Raw genomic sequence first — 22,758 nt, 5'->3', positions numbered from 1 at the left:
GAAGATGTGGCACATATATACAATGGAATATTACTCAACCATAAAAAGAAACAAAATTGAGTTATTTGTAGTGAGGTGGATGGACCTAGAGTCTGTCATACAGAGTGAAGTAAGTCAAAAAGAGAAAAACAAATAACGTATGCTAACACATATATATGGAATCTAAAAAAAAAAAAAGATTCTGATGAATCTAGGGGCAGGACAGGAATAAAGACACAGATGTAGAGAATGGACTTGAGGACATGGGGAGGGGGAAGGGCAAGCTGGGACGAAGTGAGAGAGTAGCACTGACATATATACACTACCAAATGTAAAATAGATAGCTAGTGGGAAGCAGCCACATAGCATAGCACAGGGAGATCAACTCGGTGCTTTGTGTCCACCTAGAGGGGTGGGATGGGGGGGAGGGAGACGCAAGAGGGAGGAGATATGGGGCTATATGTATATTGATTCACTTTGTTATACAGCAGAAACTAACACACCATTGTAAAACAATTATACTCCAATAAAGATGTTAAAAAAAAAAAAGAAAAGAAAAAGGCATTCTGTTATTTTAGGATTGTATTTTCCATTATAACATGTGACAATAGGATGGGGGAGGAGAATGGCAGAAAAATAATAACATTCCACAAACATAAAAACTAATATTAGGAAATAATTCTCCGGATAAATTTAAGGAAACCATTTTAATGGTTTGTTGTTTTCTTTTTAACTGCCACATGCAATATAAAACTTACAAAGACTTAATACCTGGCATCAAGAAGGAGTGAGAGTGCAGCAAGCAGACCACACCAGCAGGCATTCACCATTTCTTCCCAAACAGCTCTACTAACTTAAAGGAAAAACATACAATATTTAATGATAATTATAGATGTCACAGCACTTGACAATATGTCAAACTCTATAATCCCCCTTATCACTTGGTAATATAGCAAATATTCCAAAAACAACTCAATTATTAAACACTAAAGCTGTAACATTTAATATATATCTGAATAAATGAAAATTTTAAAACCATACCATAGTTTCAGAATTCAAGAAGTCTTTTTTTTTTTGGTTGTGCCGTGTGGCTTGTGGGATCTTAGTTCACCCACCAGGGATGGAACCTGCTCCCTCAGCAGTGAGAGCGCAGAGTCCTAAACACTGGACCACCAGGGAATTCCCAAGAAGTTTTAAAACTGAGTTGTTTTAACATATCAATGGTTAAGATCTTTCTTACAAAAGTGACCTTCAAAATATATATATATATTTATATATATAATATCAGTTCCTATTCCCTTCCATTTCATTGGGCCAAACTTTCGGCCTGTGTGACCAGCTGGCAGTGAGACACTGTGATAAGCAGGCTCAGCCACGAGACTGGTTACATACACTGTAAATCGTGCAAATAAGTAAATACACAGAGTAAAATAGGATCAAGTTTCTCACTGTTGGAGAAGGAAATTACAAATATGGAAAGTTAAAAGTAAACCCTGTGGTATTAAACTGGAATTGAAAAAATTGGTGTGACCTCATGGTATTTAATATAGAGAGATATATGTTTTTATTTTTATTTATTTATTTTTTAAAGATCTTTTTAAAAATTTATTTATTTATTTATTTATGGCTGTGTGGGGCCTTCATTGCCGCGCGCGGGCTTTCTCTAGTTGCGGCGAGCGGGGGGGCGACACTTCGTTGCGGTACGCGGGCTTCTCATTGTGGTGGCTCCTCTTGTTGCGGAGCATGGGCTCTAGGTGTGCGGGCTTCAGCAGTTGTGGCTCACGGGCTCCAGAGTGCAGGCTCAGTAGTTGTGGCGCATGGGCTTAGTTGCTCCGCGGCATGTGGGATCTTCCCAGACCAGGGTTCGAATGTGTCCCCTGCATTGGCAGGTAGATTCTTAACCACTGCACCACCAGGGAAGTCCCAAGATACATATTTTTTAAATGTAGATAGACGTGTGCTCATGTATGTGTGTATTTCTATTCAAGTACCAAGAAGCATACCTAATGCCCATGTGTTAGTTTCTAAATACTATTCTCCACTAAAAGGAACTAGGGCTCCTTGGAAAAATAACTGACTCCTAGGTTAAGCAAGAAAAATCCAAGATGATCTTAGAACATTCTGCTGTATCAGACAGTAAGGTAGTGCTCAGAAAATGACAAAAGGACATGGGATGATAAAAGGACACAGGGGATAGCTTGAAAGGGCTCCCAAATGGCCATGTCAGGGATAATGAGCGTCAAACCAAATAATGATAATCAAAGATTGTAACTCTTTGAATAAAATAGGAATCCGAGAGTCTACACTAATACAAATAAATAAATGAAACAAAATAAATGAGGAAGAAGGGAAAGCTCTCTTTTACAGGTGTCTCAAAGTATTTCTCCAGAAAAAGTTAATAATTAACTTTATACTGAAGAAACAAGGCACACATCATACTAACCAAATGATAAAAGTTAACATCACCAGTGTATAGCATTGCAACATTTCTGTGGTAGCTCTGCCAAAAATGAATATATTGAATCTAATTATGAGGGAACAAAAACAAACCCAAGTTGACTGGGCTGTTCTCTTCAAAAATGTCAAGGTCATATAAAACATGGAAAAATTAAGGAATTGTTCCAGACTGAAGGAGAGTGTAGAGACATGCAACTGAATTCAACATGTAATCCTAGACCATAAAGGACATCACTGAGGCAAATGGCAAAATTTGAAGGACATGTGGGATTCGATGACATATTGAATGGATGCTAAATTTCTGATGGTGACTATACTGTGGTTAAGTAGGAAACTGTCCTTATTTTTAGAAAATACACTTTAAAGTACTAAGGGGTAATGGGCAACATGTCTGCAACTTATTCTCAAATAGTTCAGAAAAAAAGTATAGTGACATGTATATAGAGAGAATGATAACGCAAATACGGTAGTTAACAATTGGAATATCATGGTAAAGGATATATGGAAACTATTATTTTTGCAATTTCCCTGTAAATTTAAAATTATTTCAAAATAAAAATTAAAAATACAGAATCATAATAATATACCTATTGCTTTATCCATTTGGTCTGATGTTGACTGTAATTCTTGCTGTTCTGAAGACTGTGTTGGTGAAGAAACTGCTTCAGTGGTAGTAGTCTGACATTCTGTTTCAACCTCTCCTAACTCTCCTTCAATCATACTAGTGATTCCACGTACAAGGTCTAGCAAACAATGGAATGCCACGGACATAGCATAACCTTCTGGTATAGTCGGGGGCTCAACTTTGTCCAACATCTCTAGGCTGAAATTATGAAAAAATCAGATGCTTAATGAGAAGCCACAATGATGAAAATATACATAACTATTTTCATAATCTGTAGACTACAGAAATTAAGATTAACATAATAGCAAAAGTAAATGGTCACTACTGGGTTTCTTTCCTTTGGAGGACAGATCCCTTCATGGTATTCTAAGAAACTGATTAGAAAAATTAAGGCCTGACCAGTATGATAACTGATTATCTTAATAATTCACTTTTTGCTTCTCCCCCAAGTTGTGCCAGTATTTTCATTAATTGTTGACATTAGAAAAAATACTTACATACAAAATAGAAAAAGACAGATTACAACCCATCTCAAACTCTGACTTAGCTGCTTTTAAAATAAGCTGCTATATAAAATCGGTAAACAACAAGGACCTACTACGTAGCACAGGGAACTATACTCAATATCCTGTAATAACCTGTAATGGAAAAGAATCTGAAAAAGAGTATCTATAAATATTTATGTATAACTGAAATCACTTTGCTGTACACTTGAAACTAACACAATATTGTAAATTAAGTATAATTTTAAAAAGGTAATAAATAAATAAAATAAGATGTTATAAAATCAAATCAATCCTATAAAGAGGAAAAGCAGCTTTCATACTAGGGAAAACTACTACTGTGAGATATCCAGCTCATCTGTCATCCTATAATCTCAGATACAATTGGTCAACTGGGTAAGGTAATACCTAAAGCATCAGTGTGTCACGTTCAAATTTTAGAGCAAGTTATACTCCATAATTAGGACATAGCTTTCAGACGGAAAGACAACAAACCTTTTGTTTTAAATCATGACAAACAGGTTTTAAGTTCCTTAAAATGGAAATCTGTCAAGATAATTCAATGGAGAAAGAATAATTCAATGGGGAAAGAACTAATGGATATTCACGTGTAAAAGAGTGATACTGGAGCCTTACCTCATACCATTTACAAAAATTAACTCAAAATGAATCAACTGGGGCTTCCCTGGTGGCTCAGTGGTTGAGAATCTGCCTGCCAATGCAGGGGACACGGGTTCAAGCCCTGGTCTGGGAAGATCCCACATGACACAGAGCAACTAGGCCCGTGAGCCACAATTACTGAGCCTGCGCTCCGCAACAAGAGAGGCCGCGATAGTGAGAGGCCCGCGCACCGCGATGAAGAGTGGCCCCCACTTGCCGCAACTAGAGAAAGCCCTCGCACAGGAACGAAGACCCAACACAGCCATAAATAAATAAATAAATAAAATTTTTTTAAAAATTAAAAAAAAAAAAATGAATCAATGACCTAAGTGTAAGATCTAAAACTAAAAACTCTTAGAAGAAAACATGGGCAAAAATCTTTTTGACCTCAAATTATGAAATGGTTTGTTAGGTATGATATCAAAATGCATAAGCGACCAAAGGAAAAACAGATAAACTGAATTCATCAAAATTAAAAATGATCGTGCTTCAAAGGACACTATCAAGAAAATGAAAAGACAATCCATAGAATGCAAGAAAATTTTTGCAAATCATATATCTGATAAGGGACTAGATCTTGAATATGTAAGAACTTTCACAACTCAATCATAATAATTTAAAAAACCCAATTAAAAAGGAGCAAAGGATTTCAGTAGATATTTCTCCCAAGATGATATATAAATGGCCAATAAGCACATGAATGAGATGCTCAATGTCACTGGTCATTAGAGAAATACAAATTTGAAACACAGTAATATACCACTTACCCACTAGGACGGCTATAATCAAAAGACAGTAACAAGTATTGCTAAGGATGTGGTGAAACTTAAACCCTCACACATTGTTGGTGAAAATGTAAAATGGTGTGGTCGCTTGGGAAAACAGCTTGGCAGTTCATCAGAAAGTAAAACGTAGAGTAACTATATGGCCCAGCAATTCCACTCCTAGGTATACATCCAGTAGAAATGAAAACATCTATGCAAAAACTTGCAGGCAAATGCTCATAGCAGCATTATTCATAGCCAAATAGTGGAAACAACCCAAATGCCCATCAACTGACAATGAGATAAACAAAATGTGGTATTACCATACGGTGGAATATTATTCAGCCACAAACAGAAAGTACTGGTACAACCTGCAACATAGATGAACCTTCAAAACATTATGCTGAATAAAAGAAGCCTGACACACAAGAATATTTATTGTATGATTCCATTCATATGAAATATCCAGAATAAGCAAATCAACAGAGAAAGTAGATTAGTAGTTGCTAAGGGGTAGGGAAAGGGAGATTGGAGAATGACTGCTTATGGATATGGCTTTTTTTTTTTCTGGGGTGACGAAAAAGTTCTGAAATTAGATGGTGCTTATGGTTGCCTAATGTCTGAATATAATAAAACCATGAACTGTACATTGTAAAAGGGCAAATTTTATCCTATGTTACTTATATCTCAAAAACAAAATTGAAATCACTAAAGATTATAATAAGAAAAGCTAATAAAAGTATTCCAAACTCAAATTCTAGAAGTTTCCTAATCATAATCAATATAAGGTAGGAAATTTATAAAGATGTAAAACTCAGAATAAACAATAAAAACACCTATGTATACCTACCATTTATTGAGCAATTTACTCTCAGCTTGGGACACTAAGGTTTTTTTTTTTAATGTACCTCATTTAACTCCTCACAAAAACCCTAAGAGATACAGATGATGAAACTGTGAACTATGGTGACAGTTATCAGTCAGCAGTTTTTAACCCAAGTTCGACTCTAAAGCCTATCAATTTAACCCTTATGGGCCAACTCTCAGTATTTTTAAAATTTAGGTAATCAATACAAACATATTTATATTACTGATCAAGATATTTAAGCTCAAATGGGGAAGGGAAGTTTATGGGTTTAATCTTTGCCAGGCCAATGAGCCTTAAAGAGCCACATACTAAACCAATCAGTGCCAAGCATCTTGTTAGACAAATCTCTGTTCTCAAAGAATATATCGTCTATTGGGAAAATGCATCTAAAACAGATAAAATACTCCTAAACATCACAAACTCTAATTCCCAAATTCTGTGGTACAGACTTTAAGCACTAGAATAGTTGAGAAAAAGGTAATTTATACCACAAACCTAAACAAACCCACACTTTCTTAACTGTTTCAGTGCTGCTTTATTATAATTACTACACAAACTCCACTTTTAGATTAAAGGTAAACCACTTATTTAAATATTTTAAAATTAAGGTCAAGTTGAAAAAAACTGTCACAAGCCCAACTTTGAAGGGAGCCATAGTATAATAAATCTGAAAGAATATATTGTCATCAATTATGTCAAAACTACTTGTCTATATGTCACTGAAGTTTTCAAATTATTACACACTTAAGAAGTCAAAAAAGAATTGTATACACAATTAAGATTTATATGTATGTCTTCAAAGAAAACAGTGAAAATCATTTTATACTAAAACTCACAATGAATGAATAAAAGATACCAATTCAACAGGTAAGTCCCAATGTGAACATACTAACCCATTTACAAAAGAAACCCAATATTTTCTGTCTATTTATGATTTCAGAAGTGAGTAATGTCAGTATCTATAGCACTGAAAAAAAGAAAAGAAAATCCATTTATATGTTCCTTTAGAGATTTAGTCCTAACCTTGTATTAAAGATAAGAAAATTAAGATCAAGTGAAATAAAGTGCCCTACTCAAAATCATAGAATTTAGTAGCAGAACTAGTTAAAATCCAAGTCTCTTAATTGATGAGGATTAAATAATCAATAAACAATTTGGTAGAGACTTCTATTAATAAAAAAAAAGCAATTCTGCAACTTGGCCAAGTATTTACTCTCCTGTTATTTGTTCTTATTTTTCTTCCTCAATCATGTATCTTCACTCTTTCCTTTTAATTATGTCTTTGCACAAGCAAAAGCTGAGAGAACTCAGCACCGCCAAACCAGCTTTACAACAAATGCTAAAGGAACTTCTCTAGGCAGGAAACACTAGAGAAGGAAAAGACCTACAATAACAAACCCAAAACAATTAAGAAAACGGTAATAGGAACATACATATCGATAACTACCTTAAATGTAAATGGATTAAAAGCTCCAACCAAAAGACACAGACTGGCTGAATGGATACAAAAACAAGACCCATATATATGCTGTCTACAAGAGACCCACTTCAGACCTAGGGACACATACAGACTGAAAGTGAGGGGATGGAAAAAGATATTCCATGCAAATGGAAATCAAAAGAAAGTTGGAGTAGCAATTCTCGTATCAGACAAAATAGATTTTAAAATAAAGACTATTACATGAGACAAAGAAGGACACTACAAAATGATCAAGGGATCAATCCAAGAAGAAGATATAACAATTGTAAATATTTATGCACCCAACATAGGAGCACCTCAATACATAATGCAAATGCTAACAGCCATAAAAGAGGAAATCAACAGTAACACAATCATAGTAGGGGACTTTAACACCCCACTTTCACCAATGGACAGATCATCCAAAATGAAAATAAATAAGGAAACACAAGCTTTAAATGACACACTAAACAAGATGGACTTGATTGATATTTATACGACATTCCATCCAAAAACAGCAGATTACACTTTCTTCTCAAGTGCTCATGGAACATTCCCCAGAATAGATCCTATCTTGGGTCACAAATCAAGCGTTGGTAAATTTAAGAAAACTGAAATCATATCAAGTATCTTTTCTGACCACAACGCTATGAGACTTGATATCAATTACAGGAAAAAACCTGTAAAAAAGCAAACATATGGAGGCTAAACAATACACTACTAAATAACCAAGAGATCACTGAGGAAATCAGAAAATACCTAGAAACAAATGACAATGAAAACACGACGACCCAAAACCTATGCGATGCAGCAAAAGCAGTTCTAAGAGGGAAGTTTAGAGCAATACAATCCTACCTCAAGAAACAAGAAACATCTCAAATAAACAACCTAACCTTACACCTAAAGCAATGAGAGAAAGAAGAAAAAAAGAACCCCCAAAGTTAGCAGAAGGAAAGAAATCATAAAGATCAGATCAGAAATAAATGAAAAAGAAATGAAGGAAACGATAGCAAAGATCAATAAAACTAAGAGCTGGTTCTTTGAGAAGATAAACAAAATTGATAAACCATTAGCCAGACTCATCAAGAAAAAAAGGGAGAAGACTCAAATCAACAGAATTAGAAATGAATAAAGGAGAAGTAACAACTGACATTGCAGAAATACAAAGGATCATGAGAGATTACTACAAGCAACTATATGCCAATAAAATGGACAGCCTGGAAGAAATGGACACATTCTTAGAAAAGCACAACCTTCCGAGACTGAACCAGGAAGAAACAGAAAATATAAACAGACCAATCACAAGCACTGAAATTGAGACTGTGATTAAAAATCTTCCAACAAACAGGAGTCCAGGACCACATGGCTTCACAGGTGAATTCTATCAAACATTTAGAGAAAAGCTAACACCTATCCTTCTCAAACACTTCTAAAATATAGCAGAGGGAAGAACACTCCCAAACTCATTCTACAAGGCCACCATCACCCTGATACGAAAACCAGACAAAGATGTCACAAAGAAAGAAAACTACAGGCCAATATCACTGATGAACATAGATGCAAAAATCCTCCACAAGATACTAGCAAACAGAATCCAACAGCACATTAAACAGATCATACACCATGATCAAGTGGGGTATACCCCAGGAATGCAAGGATTCTTCAATATACGCAAATCAATCAATGTGATAAACCATATTAACAAACTGAAAGAGAAAAACCATATGATCATGTCAATAGCTGCAGAAAAAGCTTTTGACAAAATTCAACACCCATTTATGAGAAAAACCCTCCAGAAAGCAGGCACAGAGGGAACTTACCTCAACATAATAAAGGCCATATATGACTAACCCACAGCCAACATAGTTCTCAATGATGAAAAGCTGAAACCATTTCCTCTAAGATCAGGAACAAGACAAGGTCTTCCAGTCTCAACCACTATTATTCAACATAGTTTTGGAATTTTCAACCACAGCAATCAGAGAAGAAAAAGAAATAAAAGGAATCCAAATCGGAAAAGAAGTAAAGCTGTCACTGTTTGCAGATGACATGATATTATATATAGAGAATCCTAAAGATGCTACCAGAAAACTACTAGAGCTAATCAATGAATTTGGTAAAGTAGCAGGATATAAAATTAATGCACAGAAATCTCTTGCATTCCTATACACTAATGATGTAAAATCTGAGAGAGAAATTAAGGAAACACTCCCATTTACCACTGCAACAAAAAGAATAACATACCTAGGAATAAACCTACCTAAGGAGGCAAAAGACCTGTATGAAGAAAACTATAAGACACTGATGAAAGAAATTAAACATGATACAAACAGAAGGCGAGATATACCATGTTCTTGGATTGGAAGAATCAACAATGTGAAAATGACTATACTACCCAAAGCAATCTACAGATTCAATGCAATCCCTATCAAACTACCAATGGCATTTTTCACAGAACTAGAACAAAAAATTTCACAATTTGTATGGAAACACAAAAGACCCCGAATAGCCAAAGCAATCTTGAGAAAGAAAACTGGAGCTGGAGGAATCAGGCTCCCTGACTTCAGACTATACTACAAAGCTACAGTAATCAAGACAGTATGGTATAAAAACAGAAATATAGATCAATGGAACAGGATAGAAAGGCCAGAGATAAACCCACGTGCATATGGTCACCTTATTTTTGATAAAGGAGGCAAGAATATACAACGGAGAAAAGACAGCCTCTTCAATAAGTGGTGCTGGGAAAACTGGACAGCTACATGTAAAAGAATGAAATTAGAACACTGCCTAACACCATATACAAAAATAAACTCTAAATGGATTAAAGACCTAAATGTAAGACCAGACACTATAAAACTCTTAGAGGAAAACACAGGAAGAACACTGTATGACATAAATCACAGCAAGATCCTTTTTGACCCACCTCCTAGAGAAATGGAAATAAAAACAAAAATAAACAAATGGGATCTAATGAAACTTAAAAGCTTTTGCACAGCAAAGGAAAACATAAACAAGACGAAAAGACAACCCTCAGAATGGGAGAAAATATTTGCAAATGAAGCAACTGACAAAGGATTAATCTCCAAAATTTACAAGCAGCTCATGCAGCTCAATATCAAAAAACAAACTACCCAATCCAAAAATGGGCAGAAGATCTAAACAGACATCTCTCCAAAGAAGACATACAGATTGCCAACAAACACATGAAAGGATGCTCAACATCACTAATCATTAGAGAAATGCAAATCAAAACTACAATGAGGTAGCACCTCATACCACTCAGAATGGCCATCATCAAAAAATCTACAAACAATAAATGCTGGAGAGAGTGTGGAGAAAAGGGAACCCTCTTGCACTGTTGGTGGGAATGTAAATTGATACAGCCACTATGGAAAACAGTATGGAGATTCCTTAGAAAACTAAAAATAGAACTACCATACGACCCAGCAATCCCACTACTGGGCATATACCCTGAGAAAACCATAATTCAAAAAGAGTCATGTACCACAATGTTCACTGCAGCACTATTTACAATAGCTAGGACATAGAAGCAACCTAAGTGTCCATCAACAGATGAATGGATAAAGAAGATGTGGCACATATATACAATGGAATATTACTCAGCCATAAAAAGAAACGAAATTGAGTTATTTGTAGTGAGGTGGATGGACCTAGAGTCTGTCATACAGAGTGAAGGAAGTCAGAATGAGAAAAACAAATACCGTATGCTAACACATATACATGGAATCTAAAAAAAAAAGGTTCTGAAGAACCTAGGGGCAGGACAGGAATAAAGATGCAGACGTAGAGAATGGACTTGAGGACACGGGGAGGGGGAAGGGTAAGCTGGGACGAAATGAGAGAGTGGCACGGACATATATACACTACCACACGTAAAATCGATAGCTAGTGGGAAGCAGCCACATAGCACAGGGAGATCAGCTTGAGGCTTTGTGTCCACCTAGAGGGGTGGGATAGGGAGGGTAGGAGGGAGACCCAAGAGGGAGGAGATATGGGGATATATGTATACATATAGCTGATTCACCTTGTTATAGAGCAGAAATTAACACAACATTGTAAAGCAATTACACTCTAATAAAGATGTTAAAAAAGTAATAATTATGTCTTTGCTTACTCTTATTTCCTCAGATATATCCTTTCTGTTCCTATCTTCACTGTGATCACTCTCTACACCCTTATAACTTGCTTTTTCTTCAAACAGTTAACCACTACCCAATGTGATACTGTATGTTTATTTGCATCTTTATTGACTATCTCACTCACTAAAATGTAAGGTCCACAAGAGCAGCAATTTTGTTCTGTGTTGGGATTGTTTCAATTTAAAAAATGAGGTGGGGTAATGAATGAGATAATTATTAATATCTCCTTCAGTGCTAGAAATCTGATTCTTTTACAACCTGATACTCTAGTATACTCAATCATTAGCCTCTGTAGCAAGGCAAAGCCTGCATGAGACAGTAACTTCAATCTTTTAAGTGACTAAGAATAACAATATTTCAGTCCTCCATGACTCTTTACTTTTACAATTTTAGGCAAAATAAAAAGCTGCACAGTAAAATATCATTGTGATGATACAATGCAGGCTGACATATCATACAAATTCATGATTTAAACTAGTCAGAGATTCTGCTTCACAGTTTAAGTCTTGATTTACTGTCACTGGAACAGTGTTTTAATTATGCATATCAATTACTCAAAATATATTAATTAACTGCCTCACAACTGTGGCAATGTTAAACACATGTAGTATTGGTTGCTTTATCTCTGTAAGCACTACAGTTCACTAAGACTTACTTAAGAAAAATCAACAATACACTGCTGAATATGTAGTTGTTAAACTGAAATGTCTAATGACAAATTTTTAAATAACACACGTGGAATCCATTAAACACTTTAATTAATTAAACTAAAAGTTCCATGTGTTAAACCCTAAAAGTGTGATCAGCCAAACACTTAACTACTCACATAGAGAATCCTGAAAGGTAGATATATCACTACTCCCATTTTATAGTTGAGTGCACTGAGATTTTTAAATAGGTAAACTAATTTGCTGAAGGTAACTCAGTATCAGAAGACTAAGTCCACAAGGCCTGAAATCAAGCCACATACTTAAATCAGAAAGCCATACAGAACAAGTGGATAGGTCCTTAGGTAAAGAAATCACATTCTGTTTTATAATGCTGTTAACAGTCCTCAAGTAGTACAAAAGAAAACAAACAAAATCCAGTCCTAGATAAAATTCTCAAAATATGACAGAAGAAAATTAGTTCTTAAATATGTTAGAAATAGTAGGTCTAAAATTGTAAACATAACGGAGAGAAACATTTTAGTATAAAATATAAACCCCAACAATAACATTCCTTACAAAATAATGTTACTACTACTTACTAGGTTGCTTTAGCACTGCCTTGTACTGTTACAGTCAGAATAGGTATCCAAGTTCCCCTATATTCAAATGCTGGTAGCAAAGTAACACCTCCACCAATCCCCAACATTCCTGAGTTAGCTGGTGCTGAGACAGGGCCACCTGAATTATTGCTTCCTGTTAGATAAGGGAAAGCAAGCAAAGACACCAATTTACTACTTAATTACAAATCCATAATATTCAAACACTTGGTCAATTTTTTAAAATTATGCTATAGGAATGGATACTGCACAAATAAATGAAATTTATCAATCCTATTTTGGCTACTAGAGAGTCTCCCTGTTTCCCCAAAACACCATTTCCTTCTTTATATAAAAGGTACTAATGAGTAAAAATACTGACAAACTATGTAACATACCTTTTGTTAAATCACTTTTTTTTTTTCTTTTTTTCTTTAAATCACTTTTTATCAGAGGTGGGAATAAAGGACAAAAGAGACCACTAATCAGAAAGTTAAAAATGGAAGAGAAAGAAGTTAAAGGGAACAAGAAGCTATACACTGATCCAAACTTAAATCATGTTCACCTGTTTTGTTAAAAGAATGACTAACAGACCTCCTTAGTTACTACCTTAGTAGTAACCACACTCTTTAAAGAGAGGCACCAAATGAAGATTCTTCTAAAATGAAAATTAGCATCTAAACTTTTGTTCTTATGTGATGAGAGGAACTGAAAGTATATCAGAGAAGAAAATATATTCTGGAAAGAAATAAACATAGTTACCTCAGTGAGATCAAATTATTCTTTAAGTGTAAATCTTTATATTTATATATACAACATAAAATATTATAAAGAAATATAATAAAATATTATAAAATAAATATATATTTAGGTAACCTCAATTTCTCTAGTCACAGGATTTCTATAAATATCCTCTCAGAATACTGAATATTGTAAATTATGGCAGAATATAAAAACCAAAATATGACTAAGCCTTTACCAGCTTGGTTTGTCGTAGCAGGATTTCCAGTAGGAGGGACAAGAAACAAGGACTGGATAAAAGATCCCAGTGCATTCACAATATCACGAAAAACCTTGGTAGAATGCTGTTTCATATCATAGGACTGACAAAATGACCTGTAAAATAATTTTAAATGTTTCTGGAGAAAATATTTGATTAAAAATTTTTAACTTTTTTTAATAGCAAGTAATGTTGATAAATCAGTCTCAATGCTATACTTAAAATTTCTTCATCACACCTGAGTGATTTTACTAACTCTGGACAAAGGCTCAGAATGAGGTCAGTGTTCTAAAAAAATTATCTTGGCCATATTAACTCAGTAAATTCAATTGATGGCAACCCCTAACCACACTTTTTGCCCACACCTACACCCCTCCATATACATACAATACACAATTTTGTTTGTTTAGAAATCATTATTATTTGAAATAAATATTTAAGCTCTTCCTGCTAGCATAAATATTAACCTATCCATTTAACAAAATATTGCTGAGGTTTTACCTCAATAGCTGAGGCTGCACACAGAGTCTGTGTATTGATTCCACTGCAACAGCTCGTAGCCACTGTGGTTTATCTGCATCCAGAAATTTCACCAGAAGTGACAGAAATATTTCACATTCAGTTACCTAAAAAATACAACATTTTTAATAATATTTCTTTAAATCTAAGAATTATAAATTATATTCTTATTCTTACTCCTATGGACAAACCAATAAAATCTTTTAATTTTAAATAAATTATGATCCATAATGGGGAGCAGAGAAAAAGAAAAGAAGGGAAAAGTAGTTATATATGGAAAAGATAGCAGTAAAAATAATCAGTGTCTCTCTAAATATAGCATCAAAAACTCACACTAATGATCTTCTAACATGGTTCATCTTTTATACCTATTCTTTAGAAAGCACTATGCACCATCATGCCATCCTCATTCCTGGAAGGCAGCATGTATCATGTACACTCATGTACCCTTCATTAATATCACAACACTTTTTCCATATGTTCTTATGCTGCTTAAGAAACAAAGAGGCAATAAGCCAAAGAATGTTTAGCATATATTTTCTAGTAGGAAAACAAGAAGGAACCTGTAGCAGTTGACAGGTGTTAAGATATATAAAGTATTCAGAACAAGGCTTGGTACACAGTTTTGCATTATTAACTATTAGTTATTACCTTTGGTATTAATATAAACCATCTCCTTTGCAAGCTCTTTATAAATAAATAACAACATTTAAAGCATATTCTTGACATTATTCATTAAATGTCTGATAACTGAACGAATGAACAAACGAAAAGTAACCAGTTTATTCAAAGGTTGTTTCTGTTACGTATTTGTTGAGGACACAGCAGGACCTCTGGGAGGTAAGAATTAACCTGACATTGTGATCACTAGGCCAAACTAAATCATACTTCCACACCAAGGACAGCAGGTTACTGGACGTTTTAGCTGGGGGTGCTCCAAAATGAGTGAGCATAATGCGAGGCAAGGAATTGCGAGAATAGAGGAGCCCTCAGGATTTTAGCCCAAAGTCTTAGCAGTTGGTATTTTCTAATGCCTTTTAGGTAGATGCTTAAAAATAGGACATAATTATGAGGATAAAGTAGGAGGGATAACTAAAAACAATTTCATCCTTAGACTGCTATGACTGGGTAAGTCATAAGGCAGAGCTTTGTCACTGTCCTAAACTTGATATGGTTGAAAAGCACTAGATCAGAAATCACATGGTTCAGCTTCTTTACCCACCAACTTTGTAGATGACAACAAGCTAGGTAACTTCTTATAAATAAAGGATAAAAGTACCTGCACCTTCCTGAGACCTCAAATGAGAAAAATATAAGGGTAAAAAAATCCCCTAAACATGACAAAGTGACATGCAAATGCACAGTGCTTACTATTTTTTCTAAATAAAATTACCCCTTTTTGTAAAGAACTGAAAAGGAGAGAATCATGCTAGTGACTCACTCACTGGGCAACAGTTTTATCTACTGAAGAGTTTTAACATGAGTAGGTCCTTCAAAATGTGTACTATCTGCTTTAGAGTAAAAGTAGAATTTAAAATGGTGACAGAATTAAAGCTCACTGGTTAGGTTTTCAAGGCAGAAAATAAAGGCTCTCAGAAACATCAAGTACATCACAGCCAAAGGAATTATTAATGTTATAAAACTTGCCTTGAAGAGTTTCCTTTCATTTCCTCTCCTATGAAAAAGTGACTACAGTACAAATCAAACAATCACTCAATTTTACACTACAGCCACTAAAATCTTGTGATTTGGGTAAAAGAGAGAGCCTCTCTCCTGAGGTCTGGAGCTTTGCTCTTGCTTCTTCCCTCCTTGCCAAGTGTGAAACTCTGATCAGAGAACTAGTGGCTGAGGACAATGAATTGTCCTCAAGGGTATCTATCAATGGAAGGTGCCTATTGTGAATCTAAGTTAAGCCTTTCCCCCAAGAGGCTGCACTCATATGAAACAGGTATCTATGGTCCAAGTCCAACTCTTGTGGCACAAAAGTACTCCGTGAACACCATTATACTAACATGAAGGGTGATGAATGTTTCTGAATTCCTATAGTCCTTTGGTACCAAATAATAGTCAAGAGACAACTGATGTTTAAGATGAATCAAAGCCATCCTGGTGGAAATTTTCATCGAAATACCACATAGATGTCTGATAAGGTATCATGTACATAAGATAACTGTTTGCTTAGGAGACAATGAAGAAAGTCTTGTAGAATATTTAAATGCAGGAGTCTATTTCTCAGGAGCTGTTTAGTGCTAACAACCTTAGAGCTAGTGGATTTGTTAGTGATAAGATCCTTTGTGAGAGAAATATATGTAAAGACGTGGAAAATTAAGTTGCACAAGCCAATTTAGCCCATTCATTCCTTTTTAAAAGCAGTAAGTCAAAGGCAGAAAAGAGATATGCTTGCCACTTACAACTAAGTTTAGTAAACTCCTTAAAGATATGTTCCTAAAAAAGACATCTGGGCATGGAGCCTAAGTGTATCAGAGAGCAGAAGAGCACCTAGCTCAGATGACAGAACGTGGAAAGAATATAGTGTACTACCTATATTATATCTGTACCTGAATGACTGGAGCATTCTAATTTCTTCTAATCACTCTCTATATATTAACAGAAGATTAGTTATTTTCTCTGCCCTGAGCTACTTGATAGAATAAGAGATAAGCTGGTGAATACTGGGGAAGAACACTGATTCTCCAGTGCAGTGGTTCCCAAAGTGTGTGGTCCCTCAGACCATTTCATTACATCTGTAACATCACACTATTTTCGTAATAAGACTAAGATATTACTTGCCATTTTTAATGTATTGACATTTGTACTGATGACTCAAAACAGTGGTGGGTAAAACAGCTGGTGCTTTAGCAAGATCAAGGCAGTAGCACCGAACTGTACTAGTGTCATTGTATTCTTCACCATCACACACAGTTAAGAAAAATAAAGGGTCTATTTCACCTAAGGACCACAATCACAATGAACAAAAATAAAATAACAAATAACAAATAAACTACAATTATTGATTTTATTAAATCTGACCCATACGTGCATGTCTTTGTGATTTTCTGTGTGACAAAACAGGAAGTACACATGAAGTACTTTTGCTGTGTATCAAAGTACAATGGTTGTCTGAAGGAAAGGCACAGCTGGGAACTGACCTAATCACTTTTTTTCTCCTATGAGAACCATTTTAACTAAAAGAGTGTATGGCAAACTATGACTATTTAGACTTGGGTATATTGCAGATATTTTCTCAAAAATTAACCAAGTAAGCCTGTCACTTTTGGGGAAACAATGGACAGTATTTATTGTCAATGATAAGATTCAAGCTTTCAAACAAAAATTAGAATTTTGGAAAACTTATGCTGTTGTGACCTTGACAGCTTTTTAAAAACAAAAGACTCTTCTGATAAATGGTTGCTGATATTAACACGTGTGATTTTTGGTACTGTATAAAGTATTAACATTTGGAACATTTGCTCAACCATAATAAATGACGCATGGGTAAAGGATACAATTGAAGCATCAGATGAATCAATGAATTTTAACGTAACAGAGTATAAAAATGTCATTACCATGGTTTCATACTCCACACCTTTAAGAAATAGTCACTGGTTCAGTTTGGTATAAGATCAAAGAAGAATATATACTATTACCTGAAAATGCCATTAAAATAATTCTGCCTTTTCCAACTATATATCATTGTGAGGACAGATTTTCTTCATATGCTTTGACCAAAACAACATATCACAAAATAATGAAAATAGAAGCAGGTACGAGAATCCAGCTATCTGCTATTAAGCCAGACATTAAAGAAATTTGCAAAAAATATAAAACAATGTTTTTTTTCCTTTGGAAAATATAGGTATCTTTCACGAAAATAAATTTTTCTGTTAACATGTAATGAGTTTTAGTATCATCTCAGACTTAATTTTTAGTACAGTAAATAATGTTAGAAATAATCCACATAAATGAAAGCTCCTCAATATTTTTAAAGAGTATAAAGGGGTCCTACAACCAAAAAGTATAAGAATTACTACTCTAGTATGTCCTTTAAGATGTATCATTTCCAGGTTTAAATATAGAAAACACAGGAGAAATAAGAGAGATGCATTCCACATCAATCACGTATCTCACCCCACAACAACCACACTTCTAACTTTTGCCCTTGGAGAAACTAGAATGTCTGAACTGTTCCATACTAATGAGTCAGGTCTCCATGTAACAAATTATAACACTGAGGAATTAATGTCATATCTGAAGAATTCATCTTTGCAGCACAGTCCTAGAGCTGCCTTGTTATGAAGGGAAGTTTTACCAGCTGGTCATCACGCCCAATTGATAAGTGAAGAATAGAAGCAGGCTTTTCTCTTCCTTCAAACAGCAACATTCAATCTTTACTGTAGCTGGTTGTGCTTTTATCTCTCCCCATTCTGTCCCCCCAAATCGAGGAGACTAAGATCAAAATACAGAGAATGGTAGAGGAGCAGTACAGGAAACTTGGCACTGGCAGCCTTGGCGAGAGGAAGAAATGAGAACTAAGAAAACAGTGAAGAATAAAATGCAGTGGGGTTAAGAGTGTGGGTTTTGGGGGTGTAAAAGAATTACTTAACATCTAGCTCTGCAGCTTATAAACTGTATGATCTCAGGCAAACTACATAAATATCCTGAACCTCATTTTTTCAGCTGTAAAATAGAAATACAAAGGCCTGCTTTATAGGGTTGTAGTAAAGTCTAAATGAATGAATGTAAAGTACTTGTTAGTATCCAGAATATATGCACTCAATAACAGCAATTTCATCTAAAACTGAAATTACTAAAGAATAAGATTTCTGTAGCTCTGAAAAAGTCACTGGATGAACAGCTAGATAACAAGTGGTGAACAGAAACCAAATGCCTTAGTCTGCTTGAGCTGCCATAACAAAATACCATAGACTGGGTGGCTTAGATAACAGAAATTTATTTCTCACAGTTCTAGAGGCTGGAAGTCTGAGATCGGGGTGGCAGCATGGTTGGGTTCTGGTGAGAGCTCTTTTTCTGGCTTGCAGGTGGCTGGCTTACTACTGTGTCCTCACATGTTAGACAGAGAGAGAGAGCACGCTCTCCAGTATCTCTTTGTATAAGGTCACTAATTCTATCATGGGGGCCCTACCTTCATGACCTCGTCTAACCTAATTATCTCCCAAAGATCTCATCTCCAAGTACTGTCACAGTTGGGGGGGGGGCGGGGTTAGGGCTTCAACATATAAATTTTGAAGGGATACAATTCAGCACCAAGTTTTATAAAAATAAAAGATAATTAAGTTGGTAATTCTTGATTTGGGAACAGAAACAAAATGTGAATTCTGCATTTGTCGTGGTGAAGATGTAAGCATGCTGTATTATTGTGGAGAACAGAAAAAAGACTGGGTTCTCCTTTTCTGATTAGCGGATACGAAAAGGAAAAGGAGAAATGTCTTCTCTTTCTATAGTCTTATGTTAATTTAACTAGTTAAACATGTATTTTAGAGAGGGAAAAGAGAGAAGCCCTCCGAAGACAACTCTGATAATATTTAGGGAATAAATAGTGACGTGATATATATATTCGGCCTAGTCACAGGTAATAAACTGTTTTTGTTCACCTGGGAAAGACTTCATTTCTCCTTCGTTTTGAAGGAAAGTTTTGATTAGTATTCTTGATTGACAGTTTTTCCTTTCAGTACTTTGAATATATCACCCCATTCCCTTCTGGCTGGCAAGGTTTCTGCTGAGAAGTCTGCTGAAAATCTTATGAAAGCTCCCTTGCACATGAAGAGTCACTTTTCTTTTTCTGCTTTAAAGATATTTTGTCTGTGACTTTTGACAGCTTGATTATAATGTGTCTCGGTTTAGGTCTCTTGAATTAATCCCAGTTGGAATTCTTTGAGCTTCATGAATTTGTATGTCCACTTCCTTCTTCAAATTTGGGAAGTTTCAGCCATTACTTCTTCAAATAGGCTCTCTGCCCCTTTCCCTCCTCATCTAAGACTCCCATAATGCATTGTGAAATAATAAGAAATATATATGTTGGTCTCCACCCCTGAGGTTAGGAGAGCTCCTAAAACCCTTGTAAATAGGGGTGGCTAGGAGCATCTTTTGTTCTAAGAATTGACTTCTGACCCCGGTTCCTGACACACAACTCCTAAAACCCTTGTAATTTCCTGAATGATAGGAGCTTCTGACACAGTGCTCCTAAATCCCTTGGAATTTCCTAGGTAACAGGAGTATCTTTTGTTCTAATGAGGCAACTCTCAATGGACTCTGGGATAGGGGTTAGTTACCAGAAAGAGCAAACCATGATTAGAAGCTTGGTACTTTCAGCCCCACCCTCCATTCTCTGGAGTGGGAAGAGGGGTGGAAATTGAGTTAATAATCAATCATGCCTACATGATGAAACCTCCCTAAAAATCGCCAAAATATGGAGTTTGGGGAACATCCAGGTTAGTGAACACATTTACATGACAGAAGGGTGGCATACCCCAGCTTCACAGGGACAGAAGCTCCTGCTCTCAGGACCCTTCCAGAATTCATCCTATGTATCTCCTCATCTGCCTGTTCATTGGTATCCTTTAAAATATCCTTTCTAATAAATTGGCAAAAGTAAGTAAAATGTTTTCCTGGGTTCTGTGAGCCACTTTATCAAGTTATTGAACCCCAAGAAGGGGTCATGGGAACCTCCAATTTGTAGCCAAGTTAGACAGAAGTTGTTGGTAACCTGGGGATCCACTACTTGGGACTGGCATCTAAAACAGGGGACAGTCTCGCAGACTGATCCCTTAACCTATGGGGCCTGTGCTAACTCTGGTAGATGTCAGAATTTAATCAAAATGTAAGACACCTGGCTGTCAGAGAACTGGTCAGTGTGGGAAAAATATCCACGTTTGGTTACAGAGGTATTGTGAGTGTGAAAGTAAAACACAGTGCGCTTTTCCTAGACATGCGTATACTGGTCTACTTGAGGTGTCCCATAGGGTCTCTTCATTCTTTTTTCTTTTTTTGCTCCTCTGACTGGATAATTTCAAATACCTGTCTTCAACTTTGCTGATTCTTCCTTCTGCTTGATCCAGTCTGCTATTTCCTCTAGTGAATTTTTTCAATTCAGTTACTGTATTCTTCAGCTTCAGAATTTGTTTGTTTCTTTTTTATAGTTTCTCTTTGTTGATATTCTCATTTTGTTCATATACCATTTTCCTGACTAGTTGTCTGTGTTCTCTTTTAGCTCTCTGAGCATCTTTGTAATGGTTATTTTGAATTCTTTGTTGGGTAACTCACTTATCTCCATTTCTTTAGGGACAGTTTCTGGAGGTTTATTTTGCTCCTTTGGTTAGGCCATGTTTTCCTGTTTATTTGTATGTCTTCTTATTTTCTGTTGAAATTTGGGCATTTGAAAAAACAGCTAACTCTTTTAGTCTTTATGGACTGGCTTTGTACAGGGAAAGATCTTTATCAATCAGCCCAGCTAGAGATTTTGGGGTCATCTCAAACCTTTTCTGTCAATGTGTCCTCTCTGGGCTTATGTGTGTAATTTCCCAGGTAAAGAGGTTTGCCGATTTCTACTCAGGAGCTCCCCCTGGTGTCTGTATGTAGTACGGCAGTCTGTGGTGCTGTGTCAAGTCAAGGTACTGGTGCTTCCCCTGGTGTCTGTCTGTGTTACTATAATCTCCCTGGTGCTGTGGCAAGCCACAGAGCTTGACTTTGATCTCAGCAGGCCCCCAGGCATCTAAGTATGTTTCTGTCTTTCTTGTAAGTGTCCAAGAGTCAGGTGAGACAAAAATCAGTCCCTTGGGCAGTACCCCCAAAAGTCAGGATATTGGTTGCATATTTCACCCTTCTTTTCCACCTGAAGGAGAAGCCATAAATTGGGAATTTCCCTTGATCATACCATGTTGTGCTGTGCCAGGAGTGGGATGAGGTACAGCGGGTAAGTGCAATGGGTTTTCCTATCCGCTCTAATGAACCTTTTCTTGGCCTTGGACTTGCCTGGGGCGCTGTAATTTCTAAGCTGGTTTCTAAAGATCTCACAAGGGCAATCTGTTCTGTATATTGTTAAGTTGGTGTCTCCATGAGGGGTAGAGTGCCTGGAGCTTCCTATTCTATCATCTTGTCACTCTGCTGTACATTTTTTTAAAAGTTTCTTTGTGGATAGAAACAGACTATAAATAAACACAATACAGAAAATATAACAGCTGATGGGTAAAAGCTTTCCATCTTTAGAGAAACTAATCTACCTTTCTTAAAAAAGAAGAACTTTAAAAGACTCTTAAACCCTTGGCACCAAGCCCTGATAGTTTACAGTTCCCTAAATAGCAACACTTTTTTTAAAATTTAACTTTGTTTTTCTTATATAGCAGGTTCTTATTAGTTATCTATTTTATACATATTAGTGTATATACATCAAACCCAATCTCTGAATTCATCCCACCACCATCACACCCCTCCTCGCTTTCCCCCCTTGTTCTCCATACATTTGTTCTCTACATCTGTGTCTCCATCTCTGCCTTGCAAA

General features: G+C 35.8%; 1 protein-coding gene across 4 annotated transcripts in view; it reads right to left on the bottom strand.

Annotated features, from left to right (window-relative positions):
• The window catches only part of MON2 (MON2 homolog, regulator of endosome-to-Golgi trafficking), a 125,458-nt gene that overhangs the window by 66,425 nt on the left and 36,275 nt on the right, over positions 1-22,758 (bottom strand). For all 4 annotated transcript variants that reach the window (XM_036864944.1, XM_036864946.1, XM_036864947.1 and 1 more), the window contains 5 exons: positions 14,226-14,350; positions 13,704-13,840; positions 12,728-12,881; positions 3,024-3,259; positions 751-832 (listed from right to left, as the gene is read on the bottom strand). In XM_036864944.1, the coding sequence (XP_036720839.1) occupies positions 751-832; positions 3,024-3,259; positions 12,728-12,881; positions 13,704-13,840; positions 14,226-14,350 (734 nt within the window). The remainder of the gene's footprint in view (positions 1-750; positions 833-3,023; positions 3,260-12,727; positions 12,882-13,703; positions 13,841-14,225; positions 14,351-22,758) is intronic.

The sequence above is a fragment of the Balaenoptera musculus genome, chromosome 10, assembly GCF_009873245.2.
Source record: "Balaenoptera musculus isolate JJ_BM4_2016_0621 chromosome 10, mBalMus1.pri.v3, whole genome shotgun sequence".
NCBI classification, from domain to species: Eukaryota; Metazoa; Chordata; class Mammalia; order Artiodactyla; family Balaenopteridae; genus Balaenoptera; species Balaenoptera musculus.
Note: the sequence above shows the minus strand (reverse complement) of the source record. Positions and strands in the feature narration are given on the sequence as shown.